The 27,490-nt window shown below is 38.7% G+C and overlaps 2 protein-coding genes across 8 annotated transcripts; one reads left to right on the top strand and one right to left on the bottom strand.

The window, feature by feature from the left end:
- Positions 1-10,496: 10,496 nt before the first annotated feature.
- Positions 10,497-14,697, top strand: LOC111996854 (probable peroxidase 61). 2 transcript variants are annotated; one of them, XM_024028891.2, is made up of 4 exons: positions 10,497-10,818; positions 12,946-13,125; positions 13,629-13,788; positions 14,158-14,697. In XM_024028891.2, exons 1-4 carry the CDS (start codon positions 10,573-10,575, stop codon positions 14,586-14,588), a joined length of 1,017 nt encoding a protein of 338 aa, XP_023884659.2. In that variant the 5' UTR covers positions 10,497-10,572; the 3' UTR covers positions 14,589-14,697. The 2 variants fall into 2 exon arrangements, with proteins under 2 accessions (XP_023884659.2, XP_065624326.1); XM_065768254.1 differs by lacking the exon at positions 12,946-13,125.
- On the bottom strand, positions 14,129-26,377 carry LOC111996853 (uncharacterized). 6 transcript variants are annotated; one of them, XM_024028887.2, is made up of 12 exons: positions 25,744-26,375; positions 24,160-24,258; positions 23,710-23,813; positions 22,123-22,928; positions 21,861-21,983; positions 21,644-21,732; positions 21,363-21,563; positions 18,610-19,008; positions 17,406-17,489; positions 16,704-16,963; positions 14,947-15,027; positions 14,129-14,677 (listed from the first exon to the last, which is right to left on the bottom strand). In XM_024028887.2, exons 1-10 carry the CDS (start codon positions 25,870-25,872, stop codon positions 16,922-16,924), a joined length of 2,076 nt encoding a protein of 691 aa, XP_023884655.2. In that variant the 5' UTR covers positions 25,873-26,375; the 3' UTR covers positions 14,129-14,677; positions 14,947-15,027; positions 16,704-16,921. The 6 variants fall into 6 exon arrangements, with proteins under 6 accessions (XP_023884655.2, XP_023884654.2, XP_023884656.2 ...); XM_024028886.2 differs by lacking the exon at positions 14,129-14,677 and having other exon boundaries at positions 14,796-15,027; XM_024028888.2 differs by lacking the exon at positions 14,129-14,677 and having other exon boundaries at positions 14,796-15,027; positions 25,756-26,375.
- Positions 26,378-27,490: the final 1,113 nt, after the last annotated feature.

The following is a 27,490-nucleotide window of genomic DNA, read 5'->3' as shown; positions in this document are numbered from 1 at the left end:
GAACCTGAGAAGCGCAATCAGAATCGTTACTGCCAATACCACCAGGACCACGAACATGCCACGGAGGACTGCAGGAACCTCTGGAACCACCTGGACCAGCTAGTCCGGGAGGGAAAGCTGAAGCACCTTCTACACCATTCCAGCAGCCAGCAAGGCCAGACCTACCAAGAGCCTCGAAGGGACACCGCCATGGGGCAGCCCGCTGGGACGATTAATGTAATCTTAGCGGTGCCAGGGAGAATGGGCACGCGACCTTTGCGAGTGTTGTTTGTAGCCCAACATCCAGCCGAGGAGTCTCGGACAGAGCCGAAGAGGGCCAGGAAGGATTTTCCCCCAGCCTTGAGTTTCTCGGAGGAGGACAAGATTGGGACCACCCAGCCCCACGATGACGCACTGGTCGTTACCCTTAGGATTGGGGGCTACGACGTGAGAAGAGTGATGGTGGATGGTGGCAGTGCAGCCGAGGTCATGTACCCAGACCTTTACAAGGGGCTGGGGCTAAAACCGGAGGACTTGACGCCCTATAACTCCCCCCTAATGAGCTTCGATGGGAAGCTCGTCATCCCAAAAGGCATGATCAGGTTGCCTATACAGACTGGCCCAGAGGTGGTGGAGGTGAACTTTGTAGTGGTGGACATGTACTCCCCCTACACAGCCATCGTAGGGAGGCCCTAGCTCCACACCTTGGGGGGTGTTACCTCCTCCTTGCACCAGAAGGTGAAATTCCTATCAGGGGATCAGGTTCTAGAAATCCGAGGTTGCCAGCCCACAGCGAGGCAGTGCACGGTGGCTGCCATATCATATCGGCTTGACCTACAGCCCTCGGCCACCACCGAGGAAGGTTTATAGCAATCAAAGGCTGCGGTGGCGCCTCCTGGTACAGCCGCCGAGGAGGCCAAATGTGAGGACCTGGAGAGGGTGGTAATTGACGATGACCCAGAGAAGTTCTTCCAGGTCGGGGCCCAGCTGCCTCCCTGGGAGAAGGAGGAGTTACTCGAGTTCCTTAAAGGGAACCTCAACGTGTTTACATGGGACCCCTCCGATGCCCCTGGGATTGACCCATCCTTCATCTGTCACCACCTTAACGTCAACCCATCCATGATCCCCAAGAAGCAGCCACCCCGGCGCCCGTCGAAGGAGCATGCTAATGCAATCAGGGAAGAGGTCAGTAAGCTTAAGCGAGCAGGGGCTATCAAGGAGGTTTTTTACCCCGAATAGTTGCCCAACACTATGGTGGTCAAGAAGAAAAGTGGGAAATGGAGGGTTTGCGTAGACTTCACAGACCTAAACAAAGCATGCCCAAAAGACCCCTTCCTAATGCCACAAATAGACCAGATAGTAGATGCGACGGCAGGCCATCCTTGGATGAGCTTCCTAGATGCCTTTCAGGGCTATCATCAGATCCCACTAGCTCTGGAGGACCAAGAGAAGACAGTCTTTGTGACGCCTATTGGGAACTACCACTACAAGGTTATGCCATTTGGCCTGAAGAACGCAGGGTCCACCTATCAAAAGATGATGATAAGAATGTTCGAGCCAATGTTGGGCAAGAGCATCGAGGCCTATGTTGATGACATGGTGGTAAAGAGCAAACTGGTGTCCGAACACTTGGGGGACCTCAGTCGCACATTTGACGTCCTGAGAAAGCACAAGCTACGTCTAAATGCCTCAAAATGCTCGTTTGGCGTAGGCTCTGGCAAGTTCTTGGGATACATGATCACCAACCGTGGGATCGAGGTCGACCCTGACCAGATCAAGGCCATTCATAACTTGAAGCCTCCGCAGAACCCCAAAGAGGTCCAAAAGCTCACTGGGATGATCGCGGCGCTGAACCGATTCATCTCCAGGTCGGCTGATAGGTGCAGGCCCTTCTACCTCCTGACCAATAAGTGGAAAGGATTTGAGTGGTCTAAGGATTGCGTCGTAGCTTTCCAACAGCTTAAGGAGTATCTATCTCGGCCGCCTGTCATGTCCAATCCCGAGGCCGACGAGGTCCTCTACGCATACCTTGCTGTGGCACCCCACACAGTGAGCCTAGTACTTATACGGGATGACAATGGAGTTCAAAAGCCAGTCTATTACGTCAGCAAGTCTTTGCATGAAGCGGAGGTCAGGTACCTACCCTTGGAGAAAGCCATACTGGCTGTGGTCCATGCCACGAGAAAGCTCCCCCACTACTTCCAAGCCCACACAGTGGTTGTCCTAACCCGACTGCCCTTGAAGTTTGTACTCCGAACCGCTAACTACACAGGGAGAATCGCGAAGTGGAACACAATTCTGGGGGCTTTCGACGTCAAATACATGCCTCGGACCTCCATAAAAAGCCAGGTTCTGGTAGATCTGACAGCCGAGTTCGCTGAGCCCACTGTGGAAGTGGTAGCCGAGGAGAAGAGTTGTGATGAGAAGTCGGTTGGGGTGATCTCCATTCCAGAGTCACCATGTTGGAAGGTATACGTTGATGGCGCGGCAAACCAAAGGGGGTCCGGAGTGGGGCTAGTCCTAGTATCCCCTGAAGATCATGTCATAGAGAAGTCCCTGAGGCTTGGATTCACGGCCACAAACAACGAGGCCGAGTATGAGGCTTTACTGCAGGGGATGGTCATGGTACAGAAGTTGGGCAGAAAGTCGGTGGAGATGTTCTCAGACTCGAGACTGGTTGTAGGGCAGGTAAGGGGAGAGATGGAGGCCTGAGACCCGAGAATGCAAGAGTACCTGAGCCAGGTCAAGCGCTTGCAATCGGACTTCAACCCTTTTAGTTTATCTCATATTCCCAGAGGTGGAAACAGCCATGCCGATTCATTAGCCACACTCGCAACTTCCTCGGCAGGCGATCTACCTCGGATCATACTTGTGGAGCATATGGAGAGGGTGAGTGAAGCGGTGAAGGGAGCGACCCTCGTCCATCAGGTCGAGATGGGTCCTAGCTGGATGGACCCCATAGTGAGGTTCATCAAAGACGATGTCTTGCCTGAGGAGAGGGCGGAGGCGAAAATACGAAGAAAGGCCCCTTGGTTCTGGTTGTCCAAGGATCTCAAACTATACAGACGCTCCTACTCTGGTCCGTACCTGCTGTGCGTCCACCCCAAAGCGGCAGAATCGCTGCTTGAAGAGCTGCACGAGGGGATCTGTGGGAGCCACACGGGAGGGAGATCCTTGTCTCACCGGGCCGTCACACAAGGATACTGGTGGCCGGGGATGCAATAGGAGGCCCTGGAGTATGTCAAAAAGTGTGACCAATGCCAAAGGTTCGCCCCAAATATCCATCAGCCGAGAGGGGTCCTCAATCCTTTGTCCAGTCCCTGGCCATTCGCCCAATGGGGCTTGGACATTGTGGGACCTTTCCCCAAGGCGCCGGGGAATAAGAAATATATGTTGGTGGCTATGGACTACTTCACCAAGTGGGTCGAGGCCGAGCCGTTGGCCAACATTAGGGACGTAGACGCAAAAAAGTTCCTATAGAGGAACATTGTCACGCGATTCGGGGTCCCTCGCACCCTCATCTCGGATAATGGGCTCCAATTCGATAGTAAGGCCTTCCGGAGGTACTGTTGTGAACTTGGGATCACAAACAGGTACTCAACGCCAGCCTACCCTCAGGGAAACGGACAGGCAGAGGCTGTCAACAAGGTCATCGTCAATGGGCTTAAGAAGAGACTGGACGATGCCAAAGGGAGATGGGTAGAGGAATCGCCCCACGTCCTCTGGACGTACCGGACTACGCCCCGGCGATCAACGGGGGAAACACCTTTTGCCATGACCTATGGTGCCTAGGCAGTGATCCCCTTGGAAGCAAACCTCCTGACGCTAAGGACGAGCTCCTTCACTCCAGGCAGCAATGATGAACTGCTGGGGCGGAGCCTAGACCTGATAGACGAACGAAGAGAACGAGCAATGATCCAACTGGCCTGTTACTAGCAAAAGCTCAATCAAGGATATGACGCCAATGTAAAGCTCAGACCACTAGCACCGGGGGACCTGGTGCTGAGAAAAGTCATAGGGGCTGCCAGGAACCCTTCTTGGGGAAAACTGGGACCCAACTGGGAGGGGCCCTACTGAATCACCTCAGTAGTAGGGATAGGAGCATACTATTTGGAAGATTTAGATGACAAACCTGTACCTCATCCATGGAATGTAAATAACCTGAAAAAGTATTACTATTAATAAAGAAGTCTTTTTTTGTTCCGATTTTTAGCCTATCATGATTATGTGTCTCGCTCCCTGATGGCCAAAACTAAGTGTTAGACAGAACCAAGGTATTGCATGGTCCTCAGACTCAATCCTATGGGGAAACTAACTACTTGAAAAGACTAAGTGTTAGACAGAACCAAGGCATTGCATGGTCCTCGAACTCAATCCTATAGGGAAACTAACTACTTCAGAAAACTAAGTGTTAGACAGAACCAAGGCATTGCATGGTTCTCGGACTCAATCCTATGGGGAAACTAACTACTTCAGAAAGCTAAGTGTTAGACAGAACCAAGGCATTGCATGGTCCTCGGACTCAATCCTATGGGGAAACTAACTACTTGAAAAGACTAAATGTTAGACAAAACCAAGGCACTGCATGGTCCTCGGACTCAATCCTATGGGGAAACTAACTACTTGAAAAGACTAAGTGTTAGACAGAACCAAGGCACTGCATGGTCCTCGGACTCAATCCTATGAGGAAACTAACTACTTCAGAAGACTAAGTGTTAGACAGAACCAATGCATTGCATGGTCCTCGAACTCAATCCTATGGGGAAACTAACTACTGCAAGAAGATCCTAAGTGTCTACTTCGGAAGAATTCCACCTAGTCCTTAGGACATGAAAGGTCCGCCCGAGCATACATGCCCTCATGTTATAATGTTTGATGCCACGATTGGCTGAGATACAATCGAAGTTAAAATTATACTAGTAAAAAAAAAAAAAAAAATTCTTGAATAACAGAAGAAGCCCAAAACGGTCCCTACATATATATACTGCTAAGTTTTGTTAATAAAATTTCTGTTAATAATATGAATTTAGACTTAACTGAGCCTTTTAAACATGAATAAACTCATGATTAATAATATATCCATTCCCGGCCGTAGCACGGAGCTAATACTAGTTTACAAAGAAAGTTTCAAACCAAGAACCTTTTCGGTCTAGTACAAACCCTAAAATTTCCCTCAAAGCCCACTATTGGATATGGCAAAAACAACCCAATCCTTGCATGACTTGTCCTGCCTAAAGAGGTGAAAGGGTGAGGAAGGTTTTGTTCGCNACCCCCATGGAGCATTGGGGCAGGGAGCCAGGCCTGAGCCTTGGGCTGGACATCGACCTGTTTGTCTTGGCCTCGGGGAGCCTATTTTCAGCTACTTCGAGGGACGCCGAGTGTTATCCCCCTCCCGCGTGGGCCCGGACTTGTCCTCAATGGGCCTCTTGCCCTTGTCCTTCTTCTGTTTAGGATCAACGGGATCGTGCCTGGGCAGCAGATTCTTCTGAGGTGGGGCATGAGGAAGCCTGGATTGGGCAGAAGCCGACCTGGTCTGGGCAGGCAGAGTCTTGGACGGAGGAGGAGAAGGAAGTTTTGGCTGGGACTTCCCTGGCTGGCCCTCAATTAAATTGAGCAGGCTGGGTTGGGACTTCTTTTTGTAACCCATGACAAGCCGAGAAGAAGACTCTGATGTTAGGAAGTCTACTTCGGTCAGACGAGGGTCACCCAAGTCTCTAGAAGGGTCCTCGGACTGGTGGACTTGTTCAAACACGTCAAAATCGTCCTCGGCAGGACCAAAATCTGCAACTTCCTCTTCCTTCTCTAAGTTCTCTTCCGTGGCCTCTGGGAATATGTGAGAGGAAGAGGGGCCTGCTAACGTGATGCCTTCTGGAGCGGAGGGATCCTTGGGAAATTGGAACCCGTCCTTAGTCACAGTTATTCTCTGCAGCTGAGGATCCTTTACTCTGATCACGTGCTTTGGGGCCGCGAATGATTTTTGGATCGGGGTGTACCCCAGGATTTTGTGGGCGGCTCTAACTTGATGGTCAGCTTCGTTCTTGAAAGCCGCTACCCTGAACACCTTCTGCAAATCCTCCCTATTGACAAGGCTGAACTGGCGCCCAAGGGTGTGCGGATCTGCAGAAAGAAGACACATTCATGTTAATAACCAAACAGTAAAAATAAAAAAATAATAATAATAATATAAATAAAAAAGATAAATATAGATAATAACGCATAAAATAAACTAAACTAAAATCTTTTGAACCCCCTCCTACTCCCACTGCCCCACCTGGTGTCCCCTTCGTCGTCGGGCAGTGAAGGCCATTGTGCCACTCTCCTGACACGATGAGAAAATCCTCATTCAGCCCCTTGCTGGACTCAGGGAGGCACTGGATAAGCTGGACCCTGTCATCCCTTGTCCTCATGTAGTACAACTTGTTCTTCAAGTGTTGAAGGTTGTAACAGACAGTAGTTCACATCGTGATGGGTCAGCCGTAGCCCCATCTTCTCGTTCAGAGCGTCCACACTACCCAGAATTCTGAACATGTTGGTGGTGCATTGAGTAGGGGTTAACCGAAAGTATGTGAGATAACCCCTCGTCACCGGCCCCATGGGGATTCTCATACCGCCTTCCAGGAAGGCGATGATGGGAATCACCACCTCGCCCTCTTGCCTCCGAAGGAGCCACTCCCCTTCCTCACAATTCCTCAAGCCCACGTTGGCCGGTATCTTGTAATCGACGATGAATTTCTCCATCGCCTCCTCAGTATAGACGTACTTCTTAAGTCTACCCATCCTAAATGACGCCTAAGAGAGCTAAGGAAGGAGCTAATAAAAGAGAAGGAGGAGTAGAGAAAAAGAAAAGAAGCTCAGAGAGGGATAGAGTAACTTACAGAAATGAGGAGAAGCTCCTCGGACAGGCTTTTTATGCTGGGGATGTAGGTGGAAACTTTGCTGGACTCAGGATAAGTATGCGCAAGAGTTCTGGATTGCGAGTAAAGAAGAGGAAAAGCAGTTCGAAAGGGTATTTATACCCCAAATCGAGGAGCCGTGCGGGTTTTCCCGCCCATAAATGATAGGCGAATCCCCACCATTAGATTGTCACCTACCCGTTGAGCGTGGGGAGCACAGAGCCGCCTGAATTTAATGAAGGACACGTTACGCGCACCAAAGCGTCAGTAACGCACCTTGGGCAGGTGAAGAGGATCCGACACTAACGTGGGACAAGACTCGATGGGACGCAGATTAGGCCCGAGGGTGTCAAAATCCCCTTCTCTGCCCGAGGATGCGGACAGCAAGATTTTAGGGGGCTATTGTGGGGCCAGAAAGAGTTAGCCGGTCACGGCCCACTTCGAACCAAGCCCAAAGGCCCACGCCGAGGAGGTGTCCGAGGTCCAAGGACGAGGGCGTAAAGCCCAGTTGCCCAAGAAACAGTGCCGAGGAAGATTCCTTCCTCGGATGGACGAGACCACAAAGTGGACACGCAGCACGCCATCAAGGGGAATCTTCCTGAAGCAAATAACAAGTACCCAGCGCCGGTAGTGGAAGCATGGTGGAGGAACAAGCCCCGGATGAACTGTCACCGCCACATTAAATGCCCTCAACTAATGCCCTGGCCGCATTAATGAGGATAGGACTCCTGAACAGTGCTGCCTTGGGTGCTGCAACCCACAGGAGGAATGGGGATGCGGCTGATAGGACAGGTTCTCAAGTGGTAGCCTGGTTGATCAACAAATGTAGGGTCAGGATCAACTGAAAGAGATATATATAATGTAAGGAGTCCCTCTTGAGAAATGGACACAGAAAAAGGGGTCAGAATTGAGAAGTACTGTAGCAACTTGTGTTCTCTCAAACCTTATAATCAATCTTAAAAGAAGTAATAAGGATTTCAAGTTCTATAAGGCTCGTCCGAGGAGCATTATTGTACCTCCCAATTTACATTTAAGTTATTACACCCCCAAACATCCATGCATGGCCACTGCATTCCTCGCTAGGGCCTAGTTCTCGAACTCATTCTCTATAAATTAATTGCAGGGTTAGCTGGGCTTGGGTCCATTCTCTGAATAACAGAAGAGCCCAAAACCGGTCCCTACATATATATACTGCTAAGTTTTGTTAATAAAATTTTCTGATTAATAATATGAATTTAGACTTAACTGAGCCTTTTAAACATGAATAAACTCATGATTAATAATATATCCATTCCCGCGCCGTAGCACGGAGCTATATACTAGTTTACAAAGAAAGTTTCAAACCAAGAACCTTTTCGGTCTAGTACAAACCCTAAAATTTCCCTCAAAGCCCACTATTGGGTATGGCAAAAACAACCCAATCCCTGCATGACTTGTCCTGCCCTAAAGAGGTGAAAGGGTGAGGATAGGTTTTGTTCGCCCCAACCTGAATATATATAAATATATATATATATATATATATATCACATATATAATTTTTTTTCAATATATTTTATTACTATCTTCAAACATTTGTCTCTACTTTTCTCTTAATATATTTCCCTTTATATTTTATCTTTATTTTATTAATGTCAGAACTATACTATTAGGATTAGTAAAACTTTTTCAACCCACCCTAAACCCGACCTGCTCCACACTGCCCCTCTAGGTTTTTCTCCTATATCAAAAATGAGACGGATCAGAGACAGGACACACATGATCTGACCCCACCCTACCCATTGCCATCCCTACCCACATTGCCTAGGCCTTAATAGGCTCTTAACTTACTCCCTTCAACCTGAAACTCAAATGAGCTCAAGTGCGTTACCTATAGAATACAAATCCCCCATAAATTTTAAATAAATAAAAAAAAATAAAAAATAAAAACGATTATAATACCATACTAACAGTTTAGTTGAAGCAAACATGCTAACTTGGCAACCTGTTAACAATTTTTAGCAGAGTTGGCGGAGTTGACAGTCAAAAAGTGTTAACATGCTTTTCACACCGATAAATTAGCTCCAACTTGATAATTTCTCTAATAAGAGGACTCTAGTTTCAGTAGACTTATGAGCACGTTGCATGAAATGCTAGCAGTCAACTGGAAGAACTTAAGTACGTACTTTGGTGAAATGTCACTCAAAAATCTTAACAAGCTCTAACATCAATAATAATAATAAAAACTCCCAACTCCAACTTGTCAAATTTTTAATGCCCAAATTGGTAGTTAACAACTTGTAGGTCCCAAACATGGAAGACAGTCTTATCAGGTTGGTGATCACAGACTGCTGTAGCATTGTCCTTTATAGAGAGAATAAAATTGTATCTAAATGACAATGACGGTGTTAGTATTTGACTCTTACACACAATAACACACAATGTGCACACCTTATTTTTAATTGAAATTGTGATTTCAATTTAAAAGGTTTTAAACTTTCATGAATTCAGTTAAAAACAAGTGTGTGTACTGTGTAATAATCATTTTTCTTTAATATTTATAGGCAAACTTGAACCCCTTGAGAATAGACACATCTGTATAAATATATACATCAAAGTTACAATTTTACCCAAATATTGGTTTCTCTCTACTAAAAGAACTACTGTCTGTAAAGCAATATCTAATAAATTGAGATTATTATGTGAAGGTGAGCCATATTACAGTGTGATAACGCACTGAAAGAATTAAAAAAATAAATAATTAAATAAGCGTTGAGCATCACATTTTCTTTTTCATAAGTGAGTTTGATCACAAAAAGAGATATAGCAACCTAATTGTATCACACATTAATTATTAGGGTATGAGCATCACAAGTCAAAATAAGTTTATCCAATAATTATATGTTTCCTGCTAATTATATGTTTCCTCGCAAAAATAGTTAGGTTAATGTTACATTTACAATGTTTTTACAATGCTTTTACAACAAAATATAGGTAGTAAATTATTCTTAGTTCTAATTTGAATTCATAAGTTAAATTATTTTTTTTGTCCACCCATAACAACCAATAACAACATTTTATTTAGAATTTGTTGTAAATGTTATGGACATATATAGTATTTTTTTTTTTTTTAAATCTCTAAACAAAATCTCACTTACCAAAAAATATAAATAAATAACAAAATCCAATGATTTTAATTAATAACCTTTATGACCTGTTAGACTTTGGTTAACGAGCACCCGCATCCCACCACACTTTGGATATCTAAAAGCAATAATTTTGGATCACAAAAAAGCTCTCATTGTGAGATTGAAAAACCCTAGATCCAAGGCATATATCACATGCTGCATCCACGTTACTTGCTAACACCGTTATTAATATTGCTTATTAACATGCCGTAGAAGAAGAATGTTGAAACCTACACCTTGTTGCATGTGTACAGCTTAATGCCCCACACTTTTGTCACACGGTGCCGTAATACTTGGATATGATAGTTCGAAATAAGATATTGCTTTGACCAAAATAAAAAATACCCATTTAATAAATAATATTTTTGAATTAATCCAGCTTGGCATTGTCTGTTAATGCCACCTATACAACCCAAAACCCTAATCTCTATATAAACCTAAAGCAACGATGATTATGTCACACAAGTATTTTTGAACACTAGCTAGACACAATTTTAGCGTATTTGGAGCATTTCATAATAGTGAGGGAGGAAAAAATGAGAAGAGAAAATTTAGCGTTTTTCCCACTTTTAGCTCTTGCATTGAGCTTGTGTCTAAGGTATGTGGACGCGGCATCATCACTTCAACCACCGGTGAAATTGATATGGCATTATTACAAGTATCACAATACATGTGATGAAGCAGAGGTGTACGTCCGGCATGAAGTGGAGAAGTTTTGGAAGGAGGATAAAAGCATTACTCCTAAGCTCCTCCGGTTGGTCTATTCAGACTGCATGGTCAATGTATGTGCTTCCTAGCTTATACCTCTTCTCAAATATTTTATCATAGTATAGTCTTGTTTCTTAATTTCAACTATTTATTAGTCAAATTCCAAATGATTCATAGCATTGACATTTTTTAAATATTTCTCCTTTTATGTTATTAACAGTACCTATATTTTAGTTTTAGTCTAGAGTACACGATTAACAGATCTCAATAATTAAGGATAGGATTTTGAATCAACTCATATGAACTTATTTTGGCCTTTACTAACCTTAATTACTACCTTAGCATTCGGTTTAGCCAAAGCAAATTGTCTTGTTATCAATTTTTTTTTTTTTAATTGTTATTTACCTGAACTAGACCAAACAGCATTCACCGTGAATATGATTGTTATGACAATAACATATATATAAGACCCAAAAAATGAAAAAGAAATTAATTTTACTTGCGTTTGCAAGAAGAAATGCTATGAAATTTCCTTTACTTATATATAAATATATTTATATTTATATGAAATATATATATAATATATATTACAATTATATACTTTTAAGGGTATTAGTTTATAAAATATTTTTAGAAATTTTTTATGAGAAATTAAAAAAATAACTTATAATTTTGACAATTTTTTATATTTCTTATGATAATGGTAAAAAAAAAATTAAAATAATCAATTAACAAAATGTTCAAAGGATATCCATTAGTCAAGTCAATATATATTATTATAGGTTGCTTTAATTTTTATCTTCTAAACGTATTTCTCAAATGAATGAACTTAATTAATTAATAACAAAATCCATAAAATAATAACTACACAAAAAAGGAAAAAAAGAGAAGGAAGGCAACTCTCTTTTTTCCACCATAAATAGATGCTGCACTTACCTTATCTTATGACAGCCAATGATCTCTACAATCTGATTTAAATATAGGGATAAATTATGGAGGATAGATTCACAGCCTCACTTGTGTTGGTAATTGGTATGACCAATTTTTTAAGCCAAAGTTCCTTCGCCGTAAAGGGTTGTGCAAGTGGGACTGTGGGAGAAGTAGAGTGCATTAATTAAAATTAAATTAAATGCTCCTCGGTAAATGTCCTACTAGAAGACAGGAGTATAAGTGTCATTTTTTAAATATTTTATTGGTCTTGAAGTTGAAGTTTTTTACTCTACATGTTGAGAAAAGCTTATGAAAAAAAATAAAATAAATAAAGCTACTTTATTGTAGCATTAATGTCTATCCAACTTCAAAATAAATCGAGCCACTAAAAGCTATGCCCACAGAGGTTGATTGAGAAAAAAATATATATATAATTATTGTGGTAGATTCCGCCTCCTCTTAAAATTAGTAAACTAATAAAAAGAAATTCTAACGAATCATGAAATCGTATAAATAATTATTGTTCGATCTTCCATCATGAGAGATTTATTGAGAATTTAGATTTTTTGAGGATATAATAAATCTTTGACCTCATGGCAAATTGGCAATTGATGAGCTAGTATTTTTTTTTTTTTTGATGAATTTGATAAGCTAGTATGAGATCATGGATGTTGGTATTTCACATAAACGGTAAACGACCAAAGACCAGACTAACAATAACACAATGAAGGTTCCACGCTCAGGTTGGGGAAAAAAAACACATTTCAATAGCTCTTGGTGAATTTAAACTATGAGTTCAGTTATTATTGGGTCCATTTGGATACAACTTATTATTGCTGGAAACACTATAACAAAATAATTTTTAAATGTATGAATAATACCGTGAGACTCTTTTTTAATATTTTTTAATGCGTAAACAGTGCGTAAACCGTGCATGCATTGTTCATGAACAGTACTTTTTGTCTCTCAAAGTCAACAAATGCGGAGCAAAAAAAAAACGCAACGCAGAAACGCAACGCAACTTTCAGCTGTATCCAAACCAATACATTATGTTGCTTCCTCAATGGAAAAGTAAAAACAAATTTGATCTTGACGTTTTGGGATTGGTTTAGTGCAAGTCTTAGCCAAATCTTATCTGATGGGCTTGGGTGGGCTTCATTCTAATTGATTGTTAAAACCTGTTATATTTTGGACACAAGTTTTAGTTATACACACATTTTTAAATTTTGGGTATTGTTTTTTGCTTACACTTGTTGACTACCGCAAACTAGGGCTGTGATGCATCAATCCTCCTTGATGGACCGAACTCAGAGAAAAAAGCACCACAGAATAGGGGGCTAGGAGGGTTTGTAATCATTGACAAAATCAAAACTGTTCTGGAGAGTCGATGTCCAGGAGTGGTCTCTTGTGCTGACATTCTCAACCTCGCTGCCAGGGATGCTGTTCATATGGTATGAGCTTTGCTTTGACTCTCCCATGTCTAAACTAAACTAGCAACATGTCAATGAACAGTAAATTCACTCGTTGTCCTTTCTCCTGGTTTAAGTTCATATCCTATTATGTAATGTGTAATAGGATATGACCGGACCTAACTTTATTAATCACAACATGTGCATAATTTTTATCAATCACCATGTAATGGGTTGGAAGAAATTCCTCAAAATTGATTAAGGGGAAGATTTCACCATCGTAAAATCAAATAGTCCTTGCATCAAAGTGCATATTGGCAACTTTACCAAATAAGGACTTTTTTCCTGGATGAAAAATATGAAAATGCGTTCTTCAATACTTTCAATAATCTGTAAGTTGGAGGTATTTAGTGGAAATTGATAAAGGGCGCATCTAAGCCAATAGGGATAACAAACATCTATGGGTTTTTTTTTTTTTTTTTTTGGATAAGATAACAAAAAAACATTTGTCTAAATTACTGATGTTTACTTTTATAAATTCACAGGCAGGAGCACCATCATATCCTGTTTTCACAGGACGAAGGGATGGGATGTCATCAAGCGCTGCATCAGTGGACCTCCCATCACCATCCATCTCGTGGGAACAAGCATTATCATACTTCAGATCAAAGGGCTTAGATGTACTGGACTTGGCAACACTACTAGGTAAAATTTTACAACATGGATTGGCATTTCATAATGCCTAGAATAACCTCACACATAACCTTCATTCCTGAGATTGGGTTCTTTGAGTCCCTTATTCTTCATCAAACATAAAAGACTAACAAGATTCAGTTAAGATATTACATATTTGCATCGACTTCAAAAATTGATTTAGAAGTACAAAACTGGTTCAGTTAGCTACCTTGTCCTGTTTTTATGTTTTAATGTAGCTTCGAACACAGCCTTCCCTTCTACTGAAGAATATTGTATTTCAATTCAGTCAACTTGCCTGGTCTAATTTTAATGTAAGCTCATTAGGTTTGATGGCACAGAATATAAAAGCTTTGCTGAAAATTTTGTTCTCTTTGTTAGGAGCACACTCAGTGGGCAGAACACATTGTAGCAATGTTGTTGACCGGCTATACAATTTCAATGGTACTGGAAAGCCTGACCCAAGCATGGGTGCATCTTTTGTAACTGAAATGAAAAAGCTATGCCCACAAAGGTTGCAGAAAGGCCAAAGTGACCCGCTAGTGTTCCTGGACCCAGAATCCGGATCAAATTACAAATTCACTCAGTCCTACTATTCTAGAATTCAATCCCACAAAGCGGTCCTAGAAGTTGATCAGCAATTAATCTTTGGTAACAACACTGCACAGATCACTGATGAATTTGCTGCTGGTTTTGAAGATTTTAGAAAGTCATTTGCTCTGTCAATGAGTAGGATGGGAAATATCAATGTTCTAACAGGAAACCAGGGAGAGATACGCCAAAATTGTCGAATTACAAATAAGGGCAAGTAGGAGGTATCTAATGTGCTATTTATGAGGGTGGATTAGTCATCATAAGGTCGAATGGCAGCATCTTCATATGGATGGAAATTGTTTTGTGTCTGGAAAAAGATGAATAATCGTATTTATTCCTGTTTTTTTTTTTTTTTTCTATTTACAAATAAATTGCTCCAAATCCATCTTTACTCGCGCTCAACATTTAAAACACTAAAGAAACACTTTCCAATAACTTCGATTCTTTTATATTTTCTTTCTTTCCTCCAAATCCATGTTCTCAAAAGCATATACAATCAAAATTGCTGATACATACTTTCCTCTCCAATTATATGCTATGATAAAAACTAAGTATAAAAAATTGTGTTCACCTAACCTGTGAGATTGATGATAGCTAAATGATCACACCTGGGGTGCACCAAATAAAGGTACTTCTTCCCACCGTCAAATCATTCCACTGGATTCAAAAGAAGGGGTAAACAAATATAACATATGTAAGCAATGGCATAAATAAAATACTAAACAAAGAAATAAGAGCCATTTCAAATCATATTTTTCCTCATATTTAAATGCACATATACATCTTTCAAAATGAATTCTTGCAAAACGTGTAATGGTTAATGGATTCATAGCACAGGAAAAAGAGTACAAACAAATAAACAGTAAGCAAAGAAATAAAAAGAAACAAATAGGAAAATAAACCAGAAATTGGGGCAACAGATGATTGAGAAGTAATGACATCATTTAATAAAACTGGTCCTCACTAAAATTCAGTTACATGGTCTATGCCATGAAACATGAAGAATATGATGTATAAACTTATCTCGTAAGTCCCAAAGCTCTCTAAGTAAACGTTTTGATAAGTTTAGATAAGTTATATAAAAAAATCTGATAAGGAATAATTTATTAAAAATTCATTAGTATTGATTGCTGAAGAAACCAGCATTTGCATTTGCAACTCAAGAACCACTTTTGCAAAGTACACCACACCATTTAAAGCTCTCATTAGTTTTGGGAGCAAGTAATTAACTATTATATTAGAAACAGAAGACTACATGACACTAAAAACCCAAGCAACAATCTCCAGGAAAATCAAAAAGAAATAGATCTTCAAAATCTGCAAAATGTGTCAACCCAGAATAAATAGAGGAAAGCTTCACAGGGAAAGAAAGTTATTAATGGAAAGGGGGATAAAAAGGAGTGTTATTGAAAAGTAGGTTGAAAAATTCTTTTAAAATCAACAAACGATTGCATGTTTGACCCCCAACAAGGAAGGCAAAAAAGAAAAAGATAAAAAAAGCAAAAAGGTCCATTTCACATAGCTTAGAAAAATATCAGAGAGAAATTATTCCTTTGTACCCTAAATCCATTTAAAACAATCAGAAAAAGGAACAGGAGATCAGTGCAGGCAAATAATATGTTTAGATGGAACAATAAATTTTGAGTTAGAAAAATGGGTTTGAACAAAGCCTACATAAATCTACATTGTCTGTGAAATATAATGTACATTAAATAAAACCTATCTGAGAAAAACCAAGCCATAGATATTTGAATCATTATATAATTTATTCCGTTTATTTCTTCTGTTGTCATCTTAATCAACTCTTCTTCATTACATCCTTCATTAAAATGACATGAAAGTCACAAACCATATACTGACCCAAACTGCAAACAGGTGCCCATGAACTACCCCACTCTGACCAAAGAAGGGGGAAAATAAAACACACCCCCTTTAACAAGTGACAAGTAGATTAAGTTTCAGTACACTGGCTGGAAGTCAAATCCTGAAGAACTCATCTTAACCAACCAGGAAAAAGTACTTCTACAACTCGGTATGTGATCATCAAGGGTTCAAATCCTAACTTTACTTGAAAAAACTTGGTCCTACCATCAGTTTTACCACCACATAAATGATCAATTTATTATACTTTTAAACTGTATTATCAAACAAAACAGTCTTTCATATATCATTTTGTATTTTATTAAATATAAAAAAAGCCTCAAAAGAATATAAACACGGAAAATAATTCCAATTAAGCTCAGTACTGATATTATTATACATAGATACATACATTTGTCTTGGATAAGGCGAAATTATCACTATGGAAAAACAAGTAGAACATAGGTAATTACCTTGCAAAGGACGAGATGTGAAGGAACAAACAACTGGGTAAAACTTCAAATTCAAAAGCAATTCTGCTTTGAAATCTTCCATCACAGAAAATCCAAATAACAGCATTTTGTCAAAAATTCTCCAACTTGAAATCCCAGCCTATAAATACCAACTCATAGAGTGCCATTTCAGTGCTTTTGCTATGAGAGTATTTGCCTATTTGCAAAATGGGAAACCCCTACTCCTTATTTTGAGCTGCAGGACTCTTTCTCTTGATTAGCTGGTTCAAAAAAGACAAATTCCAGAAAAGGCATACAGTAAACAAAAGATACATTAGAAAATTGTGCACTAAAATGGTGGTACCTTGAATGCCCAAAAAAAATAGCCATATCACCTCTATGGTCATCACTGAACAATTTTATTGTTAAATGAAAACCCCAGTACAATCACAATTTTTTTTTATCATTTCCAGAAACCTAAAATGTACTAATAAGAAACATTAATCCACCATGGAATAAACAGATCTTAGTTAACATAATTTTTTCTTCAATTTTATAACATCTGTCAATTTATATATTTTTATTAAAAAAAATATTTTTCTCTGAGCATAAAAATAGACAATTCAGCCACCACCATTTCTGTAGTAACAAAAAAGGTAAAAAAGGAAAATGCAGAAATTTTTATATCAGGAGGTCATAAGAGTAACTGAACGAGCAACAAACCTTGTATAAATACTTCTTTCTAATTTTGATTGCTGTTCGTACACATCTTTTGACATTGATCTTCAGCATATTATCATTGAAAATCTGCAATGCATAGAATTTGTGAGTCAACCTAGAAAAATCATGCCTGAACAACCCCCACCCACCCACACTCCCAATTTGTTCGCTTATTTTCTCCCTCTGCAAACACATTATAGTGACAACAACGAAAATAATATTGATACTGATACTATAATAATTGCTATTTATTATTATTACTACTACTACTGTTAATATTATGTGAAAAATTATTTTTAGTCTCTTATGTCTTAGAAAAATAACTAAAAAATATGTCAATCCTCAGAAGTTGTCACGGATGCAAAAACAAACTGATAGGAACCACAAAAACATGAACCTCTAACATCTCAGGAGCAATTCAATCCATTCAAACTTGAAGGGAAAACTCAAGATAGGATCATCAAAAAGAAAAAGAAAATCCCTTTGCAAGTGCAAAGAGCATATAAACAGAAAATGATGTATGAGGATAATATTTGGCCTTCAATTTTCTTTTTAATCACAGCCATCTACAAAACCTAATCACTCAAAGTCCTATACTCCCTTGAGGTAAAGTTTAGTGAAAGTCATGTGCTTGCCATCGATAAAATTTGGCACATGGTGAAGAGGACAAATCATAAGCTTTACCAAATAAGAGAGCAATTCGATGCGATGCAAACAAATCCCATGTTTCATGTACAAATTTGCATTAAAAATTAAAAAAGTAAATTATAATTATATAAATAAATAAAGAGTGACTAGTAAAAAGGAAAGGTCCAGATTTGCATGTATTGATACATCATAGCCTTCTATTCAATTTCCTACTAAATGTAAAAATAAAAATAAAAAGGAGCAAGCAATTCTAGGATCCACTAACAAACGTAAAGGACAAGTTTATTGTTATTCAAGGTACCAAAGTGAAAATAAAGAAGTTTGATGCACATAATACAGACCATCATAATCATAAGAAATTAAAAAAGAAACTTCTTCTCATCATCCAGTTCAAATCACATGATTAAGCTATAATTAACGCAATGTGAATTAAATTGTACAGTAGGTACCCAAGGATTGACAGACAATTTTGTTTTTTTTTAATTGAATAAATAAGAAGAAGAAGAAAAGAGGGAACTGCTGCACATGCAGGAACCAAAAAAGTGTATAATGCACCTACCTTTATGATATCATCAAACGAATGGGTTTCTCTGATTATTTTCTGACGGTTCCTAATAAGAATTGCAGCCACACAGAAGACTGGTAACACGTTATCTCCATTCCTAGTTGATGAGACTAAAGTGCAGATTTGCATATGATCAGACTTTGACCAGAAATTCCTCGTCAAACCACAAAAGGGATGGGGCGATGCTGATTTCAATGCAGTGTTGTCAAGCATGAAGCGGTCAACATTTCCATGGTTTGATTGTGAGCCCTTCACAATACCATGACCATTTTCTGTGCTTTCTTCTCTCACTTCCACTCCAAAATCCCTTGGAAGCTGAACTACTAATGCTTCCAGACAGTGCTCCTCTAAATCGTAGCTTAATGACTCATCAAAATCAGCAGCCCATATCATCTGTGTTGAGGAATAAGATTATAAATGTGAATACAAAGACTTAAAAGAAAAATACAGGATCATTTGGGGCTTGATGAATGTGAAAAGTAAATTAACTCTAATTTATTGTACGCATGATTATATTTTGTAATTTTTCATCAACCATGATACTCTTAAATCCAGAATTCCATTGCGTATCAAAGGAAACCTCACTCGCCAACTGACCTATCAGCAGATTATGCACATTTGCTTCAGAATTCAACAAACTCAAAATCAACTACACAATGAGAAGATTGAGTTAGCTATTTTTACCATGTTTGTTCCTTTTTGGGGCGGGTGCGTGAAGTTACTCTATCAATTGATATCTACTTCAAAATTAAGGCTTATACCCTTCTACTTGTGTTAATACAAGCTCATTTTGCATGATTGACATTCTTAACCAAAACGAGTGCCGCCAATTGGATTAATTAGGGCTGTAAACAAGCCAAGCCAAGCCAAGTATTAAATGTTCAAGATTGTCCAATTAATTTCATTTTGAATACAAGCCAAGCTCAAGCTTATTAACGAACTAGATTACATGTTCAAGCTTTATTCATTTTATTATCAAACAAGCTCGAGCTTGTTCATGAATCATGAGCTACTTAATTGACTCATTCTTTTCCCAATATAGTAAACATCAGAACTAAAAATTTGTATCCCTTCACAAGTTTATGCTTATAATAAATAAATAAATTATAGGTGAAATTATATTATTTGAGTTACTTATTGATTATTTAGAAATAATAATTTGATATATTAAGAAATTATCTACAAATTTTACAGAATCCAATATCAAGTCTATATAATTGTACTTTATATATATTTATATATCAAGCCTTATACTCACAAGCATGTTCATGAAAAAATTACTGTGTTTGAGCTTGGCTCATTATAATGTGTTCAATTCATAGGACATTCAAAACTTAATTAAAATAAAAAATAAAAAGTAGATAGCCTTACAACTACAATCTAAATATTGGTAACACCATTATTCTTCTTCCTTTATAGGTAAGTTATGCACCCAATGGGTTATGAACCCTCCACCTAGCATTCCCAAGAGGAGGAGGTGCTAGTTGAGCTAGAGCTCATTTGACAGTATTCTTCTCTTCTTCTTTTTTTAATAAGAGAATAATTTATTAGAAAGAAAGATCGCTCGAATGCAAGCTTGCTTAAAGAATTACAAGCGAACACCCATGAGGTTCAAGAAATCAATAATAGAAGTACAAGACACCCCCCAATCAATGAAAAATATTCAAACGTAGTTCTCAAAATACTATTTTTAATATCTGCACAAATTTCTCATCATTCTCAAAAATCCAGAGATTCCTCTCTCTCCGTACGGTCCACATAATGCAATGTGGAGTAGTGGCCACACTACCCTATTCTAGTGACGTCCAAACACACCTCTACAAATAGTCCACAGATCAACTACATTCATTGGCCAGTATTCTTCTAATAACATCAAACATATTTACATGATAAATGGACACAACTAGGACACAAGATCACATATCTTTTTCCATATACATTCACTCGCTGCAAGTTAATATTATTATGTATAAGTTTTAGTTCATATAATGAATCTAAAAGTCTATGTCCAAGAAAAAGCAAGCTTAAAAACCAAAGATATCTTGATAAATTTGATATGATGCCCGATTGGAGACCTTCCTAAGCTATTCTAGATTTTAATGGGTGTTTTTTTTTATATTTCTTTCATTACGAAGCTGGTAGTTTGTTTTTATAATTTTTTAAATTGTTGACACTTCTCCTATAAGTCCTAACCAAAAAATAAAGTGACAATATAAGGGTGACAATCATGCTATTAAAAGTAACTTTAACCTTACAATTAAACCCTAGTACTTAACTGTAATAAAGTCTACAACAAAACCTTAAGCTCACACACTGATCATAGAGCATCAGAACTTTGAATTTAAGGGCTGGCCTACATCAAACAAACTTCCCTACCACCACATGGTATGTAACAAGCAAAAGACAGAATTGCACGATGCACCTAACCAGTGCCACAAGTTGTCTACACTAATCAGATTTTGCATCAATCTGCCAGATGCCGTGCTCAACACGACTGTTAATAACAATACTCCTATTTCACTTTTCCTAATATATATATATATATATTCATTTATTTATTGGTAAGTGACGCAAACAATGGACATTGAACCCACAACCTAACCTTCCATCCCATTCTTTTGAGGGAAGTGCCATTTGAGCTAGAGCTCATTGGCTGTTTCCTAGATTTATTATGATATGACAACTGCCATAAATTTACACTTTTTCTTACTGCATCTAGTCAGAGAGAACAACTAAAGAGTACATACCTCCCACATAGAAAGAGCCTCATTAAAAGATAATTCCCGACGAAAGAGTACAAGCAGCATTCGGAATGCAAAATGTAGGCTTTCAGCACCTATATGGGTCAGGTGCGCAAACATTTCCCTATCTGTGAGTTCTAAGATATGCCACAATGATTGCAACTGCTTCATCACTCCAGTTGGACCTTCCATCTGAAAATTTTCACGCTGGAGAGATGTGAAAAGCATATGTCAGTAAAAGAAAGTAAAATAATCTACCTCAACATCTTTGCCAAATTTAGTAATACCATTCTCCTTAAAAGCATCTCAAAGCACCAAAAAGCATCAGCATTATCCTCATAGAGAACAACAAAAGGAGACAGCAGGTCACTCATACCTAAAACCAGGTTTCAAGGAAAAAATAAATAAATTAATCCATGCTTAAAATAACATTGGATACTAAAAGACATAAATTAGCTCTTACAAAAACAATGATCATATAAACTACACAGAAAAGGCCACAACCTTGACAATAACCAGTTGCAGGATCAACCCATGCATAAACAGCTAGGATATCTGACATCCTAGCTAAGTTTCTTGTATCTTCATAGAATTCAAGATGACTATCTGTTCTTACAACATCAACAACTGTAGAAGAGCAGAGTTTTTTTCAGCTCAGTCGTGTAGCTAAAGAAGAAGAATATATCTAACTCTGACATAAACAGAACTAAACAGCCTTCTCTTCAAGTTGAAACCCCCCCCCCCCCCCCTGAATTGCATGAGTTACCTATTCGGTGAAGAGTCCAAAGCCATTCGGATACCCTGTCTTCACTGGCTGGCCCACGCTGAGATGTTGAATTTATCATCACTGTTTCTGGTACATCTGATATTCTCAATCGATTTATCATTTCTGTTTTGTTCAGCAGATTATTGGACACCACTATTGATTCATGGGCATCAGGACAGACCATTTCAATTTTGGAGTCATTGAGAAGTGAGTCATTTCCGGATGGTGAGCCATTTGATTCTATAATTAGATCTACATTGTTATTAATTTGAAAACTGTGCATTCTGTCATCTTCAAATCTCAGTTTATGTTCTGTCGAAAGTGTATTGTCATGCAATTCGCATGATTTTGTATTTTCACCACTCTTTTCAAACAAATCAGTGACAGGTAAATGAGGAAAATCAAAACAATCTTCAGGTACATACTGTGATCCATCTGCTTCTCTCCCTATTTTTGGGGAACTGCAGTTGCATGGACCAGAGGTAGGTATATAAAATGACGAGTCATACGCTCCACTATCTGTGCTTCCCCTCGCGCTGACATTGTCAGCTGAATTACTAGAGCTTTCCCTTTGGCATTCATATGATGTATCTGTACAATTATTATTCCAATCACACTGATTTTCTAAATTGTTAGTATTATCAGTAGAAGCTTTTCTATTTTCCTCTTTAGCTTCCCTCCTCCCTTCATCTTTCGAAGAAGTCCTCATGTCCATAACTTTGGAACCCACAACATAGGCAAGCGAACCAGTTCCTATACTTGAATGCATCATTTGGCATTGCTTAATCAGGTCCCTGTAACGTTCCCTGCATGAAACAGTATCATAAAACTGTAAATAATTGAAGTCCAAATTTTTACAGGGTATGGTAATAATTGAAACACCCACAAAGACCTCAACTAACAAGCTTAACACTTTATTAAACATATGAAACACCTTCCAATACAATTGATTGTAGACAAGTATTTGAGGAGGGAAGGGGGTGGGGGGGAAGGAAACCAACGGATTAAATTTACAATTCAGCCCCAATGCATATTTCATATTGACAGTGATGTGAAGAGAACAAGCGCAACAACAAAGTTACCTAGATGATAATTATCAAAGGGACTTTCTTGACAAACAGACCACACCATCCAATGGGGAAGGACCAAAGATAAACAGAATGATTTGAACTACTGATGAATAATTCTTGCAACAATAAAATTCTAGGCATCAAAAGTTTGACATAGAAGCATAACAAAATAAGACTAAACTGCAAGATGGAAAATGCAGATAATTCGAAGATTTCAGGAGATCAAGCTGATCCGAATGCCTGAAGGTGGAGTACCATGTTTTTTTATTGGTAACGCACACCCAATGGGTCTTGAACCCACAATCTCATCCTCCACCTTGCTTTTACAAGAAAAGGAGTTGCCATTTCAGCTAGAGCTCATTGACTTGAAGGTGGAGTACCATAAGAATTTAAGCATGAATATATTTAATTTGCCCAGAATAATCAATTATTTTTATATGAAGAATGGTTGCCAAAGGGGAAGGCAGTTAAAATGAAAACTCATCAGCATAGAAATTAAAAGAAAGAAAGCTTAGACCTCCGGGCCATCCGCAGTTGCCTTCGATACTCAGCAGTGCTGCTTGGTGCATAACAACCAAGTAGAAATTCCCAAACTTCTGGCCTTATAGATGGATCCACACCCTATCATGCAGCAAACGAAGATAGGTTAGAATTATGAGTAACTAAAAACTTCTTCAATTAGACCATCCTTAGTAGAGAAAAATACAAACGACATTTAATTCTAAAGACACTGAAACTCAGTCAGAATTAAGTCCATTGAGGATGGTAATTAAAAATAGATCCTAGCTTTTGAGCCTACTGATGCCCTGTAATCCAGCACTATGCCCCATTGCTAGTTTCTATTTACAATACGAAATAAAAAAATGCATACGATTCTGAAAGGAGTAACCCAAAAGAAATTACAATTAAAACATAATATGAACAATTTCCTCTAAAAAAACACACTACAAACAATGGAAATACATACCCCCAAACAAATTAACTTGAGTGCCTTTTGGAATCCATAAACCTTTCCATCACTATCAAAAGTTGCCTGCCACTTTTCTGGCTTAAGCATTCTGTTTACCTGCACCATTAAGAATGATAGAGTCTCATAATTATTTCCATTTGAAACCACAAGGAAAATTGTATTTCCATTTGAAATGTTAATTTCTTTCTACTTTTCAAAAAAGCAGAAATCTTATTAAGTATTTTCGCTTTCCAGTACTTTTTTTCTAATTGGATTTTCTGCTACTCAATTTCTTCAACATTTTTTCACTTTTTTTGGGTGGCGGTGGGGGTGGAAGAGGGGGAATAAGGAGGTTAGCCTATTTGGCTTCACAGCATTACAAATTTAAGTTGTGCAGTTAATTAATCACACAAACCATTCAAGCTGGTCTTACCACTTATGTTCCAATAAATAGTCTTTGACTTAAGTTCCTTTACCCTATGCTATCATTTTCTTCTCTGATTCCAACCACAACTTGCTTCTAAAAATCGACACTACTATAAGCATAGTTCATCCAATAATGCACAACTAGCCACTAAAAAAATCAAAATTACTATAAACATGGTCGATTCTATAATGCACACAAAGCAACCACAACCAAAAAAAAAAAAAAAGTAGATACTCCTAATAATTCGGTATAGCATCCCATGAGCATAAAATGCTTAGCCCGTCAGAGGCAAACGCTTCCGGATTACCTAGCAACAGGTTTTGGCAGGTTGTGTTATTTTCCCATACTCTTCTTTAGAGAGGCTTTTATTTAGTGGATTGGTGTTGCATGTGCAGATGCGATGGGGAATCAATGGACCACCTTTTGCTTCATTGTGGGGAGGCTCACTGGTTATGGAATTTTGTTTTGAAATCTTTTAGGGTTGCATGGGTGATTCCTGAGAGAGTGAAGGATCTTTTGCTCATGTGGGGGAATTGGTTGGGGAAGCATTCCTCCGATATTTGGAATTGGACACCATTGTGATTGATGTGATATATTTGGAGGGAGAGAAGCAAGCGTACTTTAGAGGATATGGAATGCTCGAGGGAGCAAATTCTTGAGTCTTTTATAGGGACTTTGTTTGATTGGTCACGAGTTTGGGGACTCACATCTAGTGAATCACTCCCGATGTTTTTTAGATTCTCTTTTGTATTTTTGTGGCTACCTCATGTTTTTTTCCATGTCATAGTATTTTTTTAATGATATCTTACCTATCAAAAAGAACTCTTCTTTAGAAAGATCCCTATGTTCTTAAAATAAAATAAAAAAAAAGTCGCTATAGCATCATTGTACATAGCAATTTGCGCAGTTAATAATTCACATAACAAATCAAGCCGGCCAAAAATAAAATGTTCTTTATACTATGCTATCAATTATCAACTCTGCTTCTAAAATCGAGTCAATCCAATAAAGCACACAACTATTCACCACTACACAGTTGATTCAATAATGGACACTACTATGAGCATAGTTAAGTAAATTCGACAATGCGCAAAAGAGAAAGCAAAACAACAACAACAACAACAAAAATTGAAAATTTTTCTAAAAAATGAAAGTGGTTTGAAAGAGAATCTTACAGCGATAACAACCTTTATGGGAGATTGAGATAGACAAGGCTCGACCATTGAACTCATTTTCTGCAAATTCACCGAACCGGGTTTTCCACAACTCCATTGCCTCTCTTCCTCTCCCTCACCCCAAGACATCACACACACCACACCTCCCCCCCGCCTAAACCCTAACTCTCTCTCTCCTCCCTCCCTCTCTCTCTCTCTCTCTCTCTAAAACCTTCACCAACTCCTACGCAATTGGATGATACAAAAAGAAATGGAAACAGCGACGAATCAGTGAAACAAAAACACAAAAGAATGTTTCTTTTGAATTTGGATTGAGAATTCAGAAATCGGATAAATGAAGGTGGAAATGGCGGAATCGAATGATCGGAGGGTGATCGGATCGTCGATGATGGAACCGCAAATTCATATAAAGAAATATCGAGAGAGAGAGAGAGAGAGAGAGAGAGAGAGAGAGAGAGAAAGAGAGATTTTTACCTAACTAAGAGGGATCTCTGAGAGAGAGAGAGAGAGAGAGAGAGGTAGGTAGGTGTGAGAAGAAGAGGAATAATGGTAATAATAAGAGGAGCTGCTTCTTCCTTCCTCACCATTAAGCATTTACACACACAGAGGAGAGACCGTTTCCTTTCGCCTGCTATTTGTTTTACTCTCTCTCTTCTTTCTTTTCTTTTTTTTTTTTCTTTTTTTTTTGGTTCTGTTTTTTTTTTGTTTCTAGAAACACTTGCTAAAAATATGAAAAATAAAAATAGATTTTGAAATATAAAGTTTTTATTATTACACAAGAAAAAAAAATTATATATATATGATAAAGTGTTTTCTAAAAAAAAATATATATATCTCTTTTATTCCAGTATAAACTAATTTTGGTCTCAATCTCTTTTCCTTTTTTTTTTTTTTTTTCAAAAAAAAAAAAAAAGTAGATACTCCTAATAATTCGGTATAGCATCCCATGAGCATAAAATGCTTAGCCCGTCAGAGGCAAACGCTTCCGGATTACCTAGCAACAGGTTTTGGCAGGTTGTGTTATTTTCCCATACTCTTCTTTAGAGAGGCTTTTATTTAGTGGATTGGTGTTGCATGTGCAGATGCGATGGGGAATCAATGGACCACCTTTTGCTTCATTGTGGGGAGGCTCACTGGTTATGGAATTTTGTTTTGAAATCTTTTAGGGTTGCATGGGTGATTCCTGAGAGAGTGAAGGATCTTTTGCTCATGTGGGGGAATTGGTTGGGGAAGCATTCCTCCGATATTTGGAATTGGACACCATTGTGATTGATGTGATATATTTGGAGGGAGAGAAGCAAGCGTACTTTAGAGGATATGGAATGCTCGAGGGAGCAAATTCTTGAGTCTTTTATAGGGACTTTGTTTGATTGGTCACGAGTTTGGGGACTCACATCTAGTGAATCACTCCCGATGTTTTTTAGATTCTCTTTTGTATTTTTGTGGCTACCTCATGTTTTTTTCCATGTCATAGTATTTTTTTAATGATATCTTACCTATCAAAAAGAACTCTTCTTTAAAAAGATCCCTATGTTCTTAAAATAAAATAAAAAAAAGTCGCTATAGCATCATTGTACATAGCAATTTGCGCATTTAATAATTCACATAACAAATCAAGCCGGCCAAAAATAAAATGTTCTTTATACTATGCTATCAATTATCAACTCTGCTTCTAAAATCGAGTCAATCCAATAAAGCACACAACTATTCACCACTACACAGTTGATTCAATAATGGACACTACTAT

The sequence above is a fragment of the Quercus suber genome, unplaced genomic scaffold, assembly GCF_002906115.3.
Source record: "Quercus suber isolate HL8 unplaced genomic scaffold, Cork oak 2.0 scaffold_913, whole genome shotgun sequence".
In the NCBI taxonomy this organism is placed as follows: domain Eukaryota; kingdom Viridiplantae; phylum Streptophyta; class Magnoliopsida; order Fagales; family Fagaceae; genus Quercus; species Quercus suber.
Note: the sequence above shows the minus strand (reverse complement) of the source record. Positions and strands in the feature narration are given on the sequence as shown.

What these genes read in the sequence shown, in the direction of transcription:
- LOC111996854 (XM_024028891.2), top strand. Translation starts at nt 10,573, where the DNA reads ATGAGAAGAGAAAATTTAGCGTTTTTCCCACTTTTAGCTCTTGCATTG. An exon ending in ATTCAGACTGCATGGTCAAT is followed by an intron (nt 10,819 to 12,945) that starts GTATGTGCTTCC and finishes ACCGCAAACTAG; the next exon opens with GGCTGTGATGCATCAATCCT. An exon ending in CCAGGGATGCTGTTCATATG is followed by an intron (nt 13,126 to 13,628) that starts GTATGAGCTTTG and finishes ATAAATTCACAG; the next exon opens with GCAGGAGCACCATCATATCC.
- LOC111996853 (XM_024028887.2), bottom strand. Translation starts at nt 25,872, where the DNA reads ATGTCTTGGGGTGAGGGAGAGGAAGAGAGGCAATGGAGTTGTGGAAAA. An exon ending in TTGGACTCTTCACCGAATAG is followed by an intron (nt 21,984 to 22,122) that starts GTAACTCATGCA and finishes GCTCTTCTACAG; the next exon opens with TTGTTGATGTTGTAAGAACA. An exon ending in AGATGCTTTTAAGGAGAATG is followed by an intron (nt 21,564 to 21,643) that starts GTATTACTAAAT and finishes ACATCTCTCCAG; the next exon opens with CGTGAAAATTTTCAGATGGA.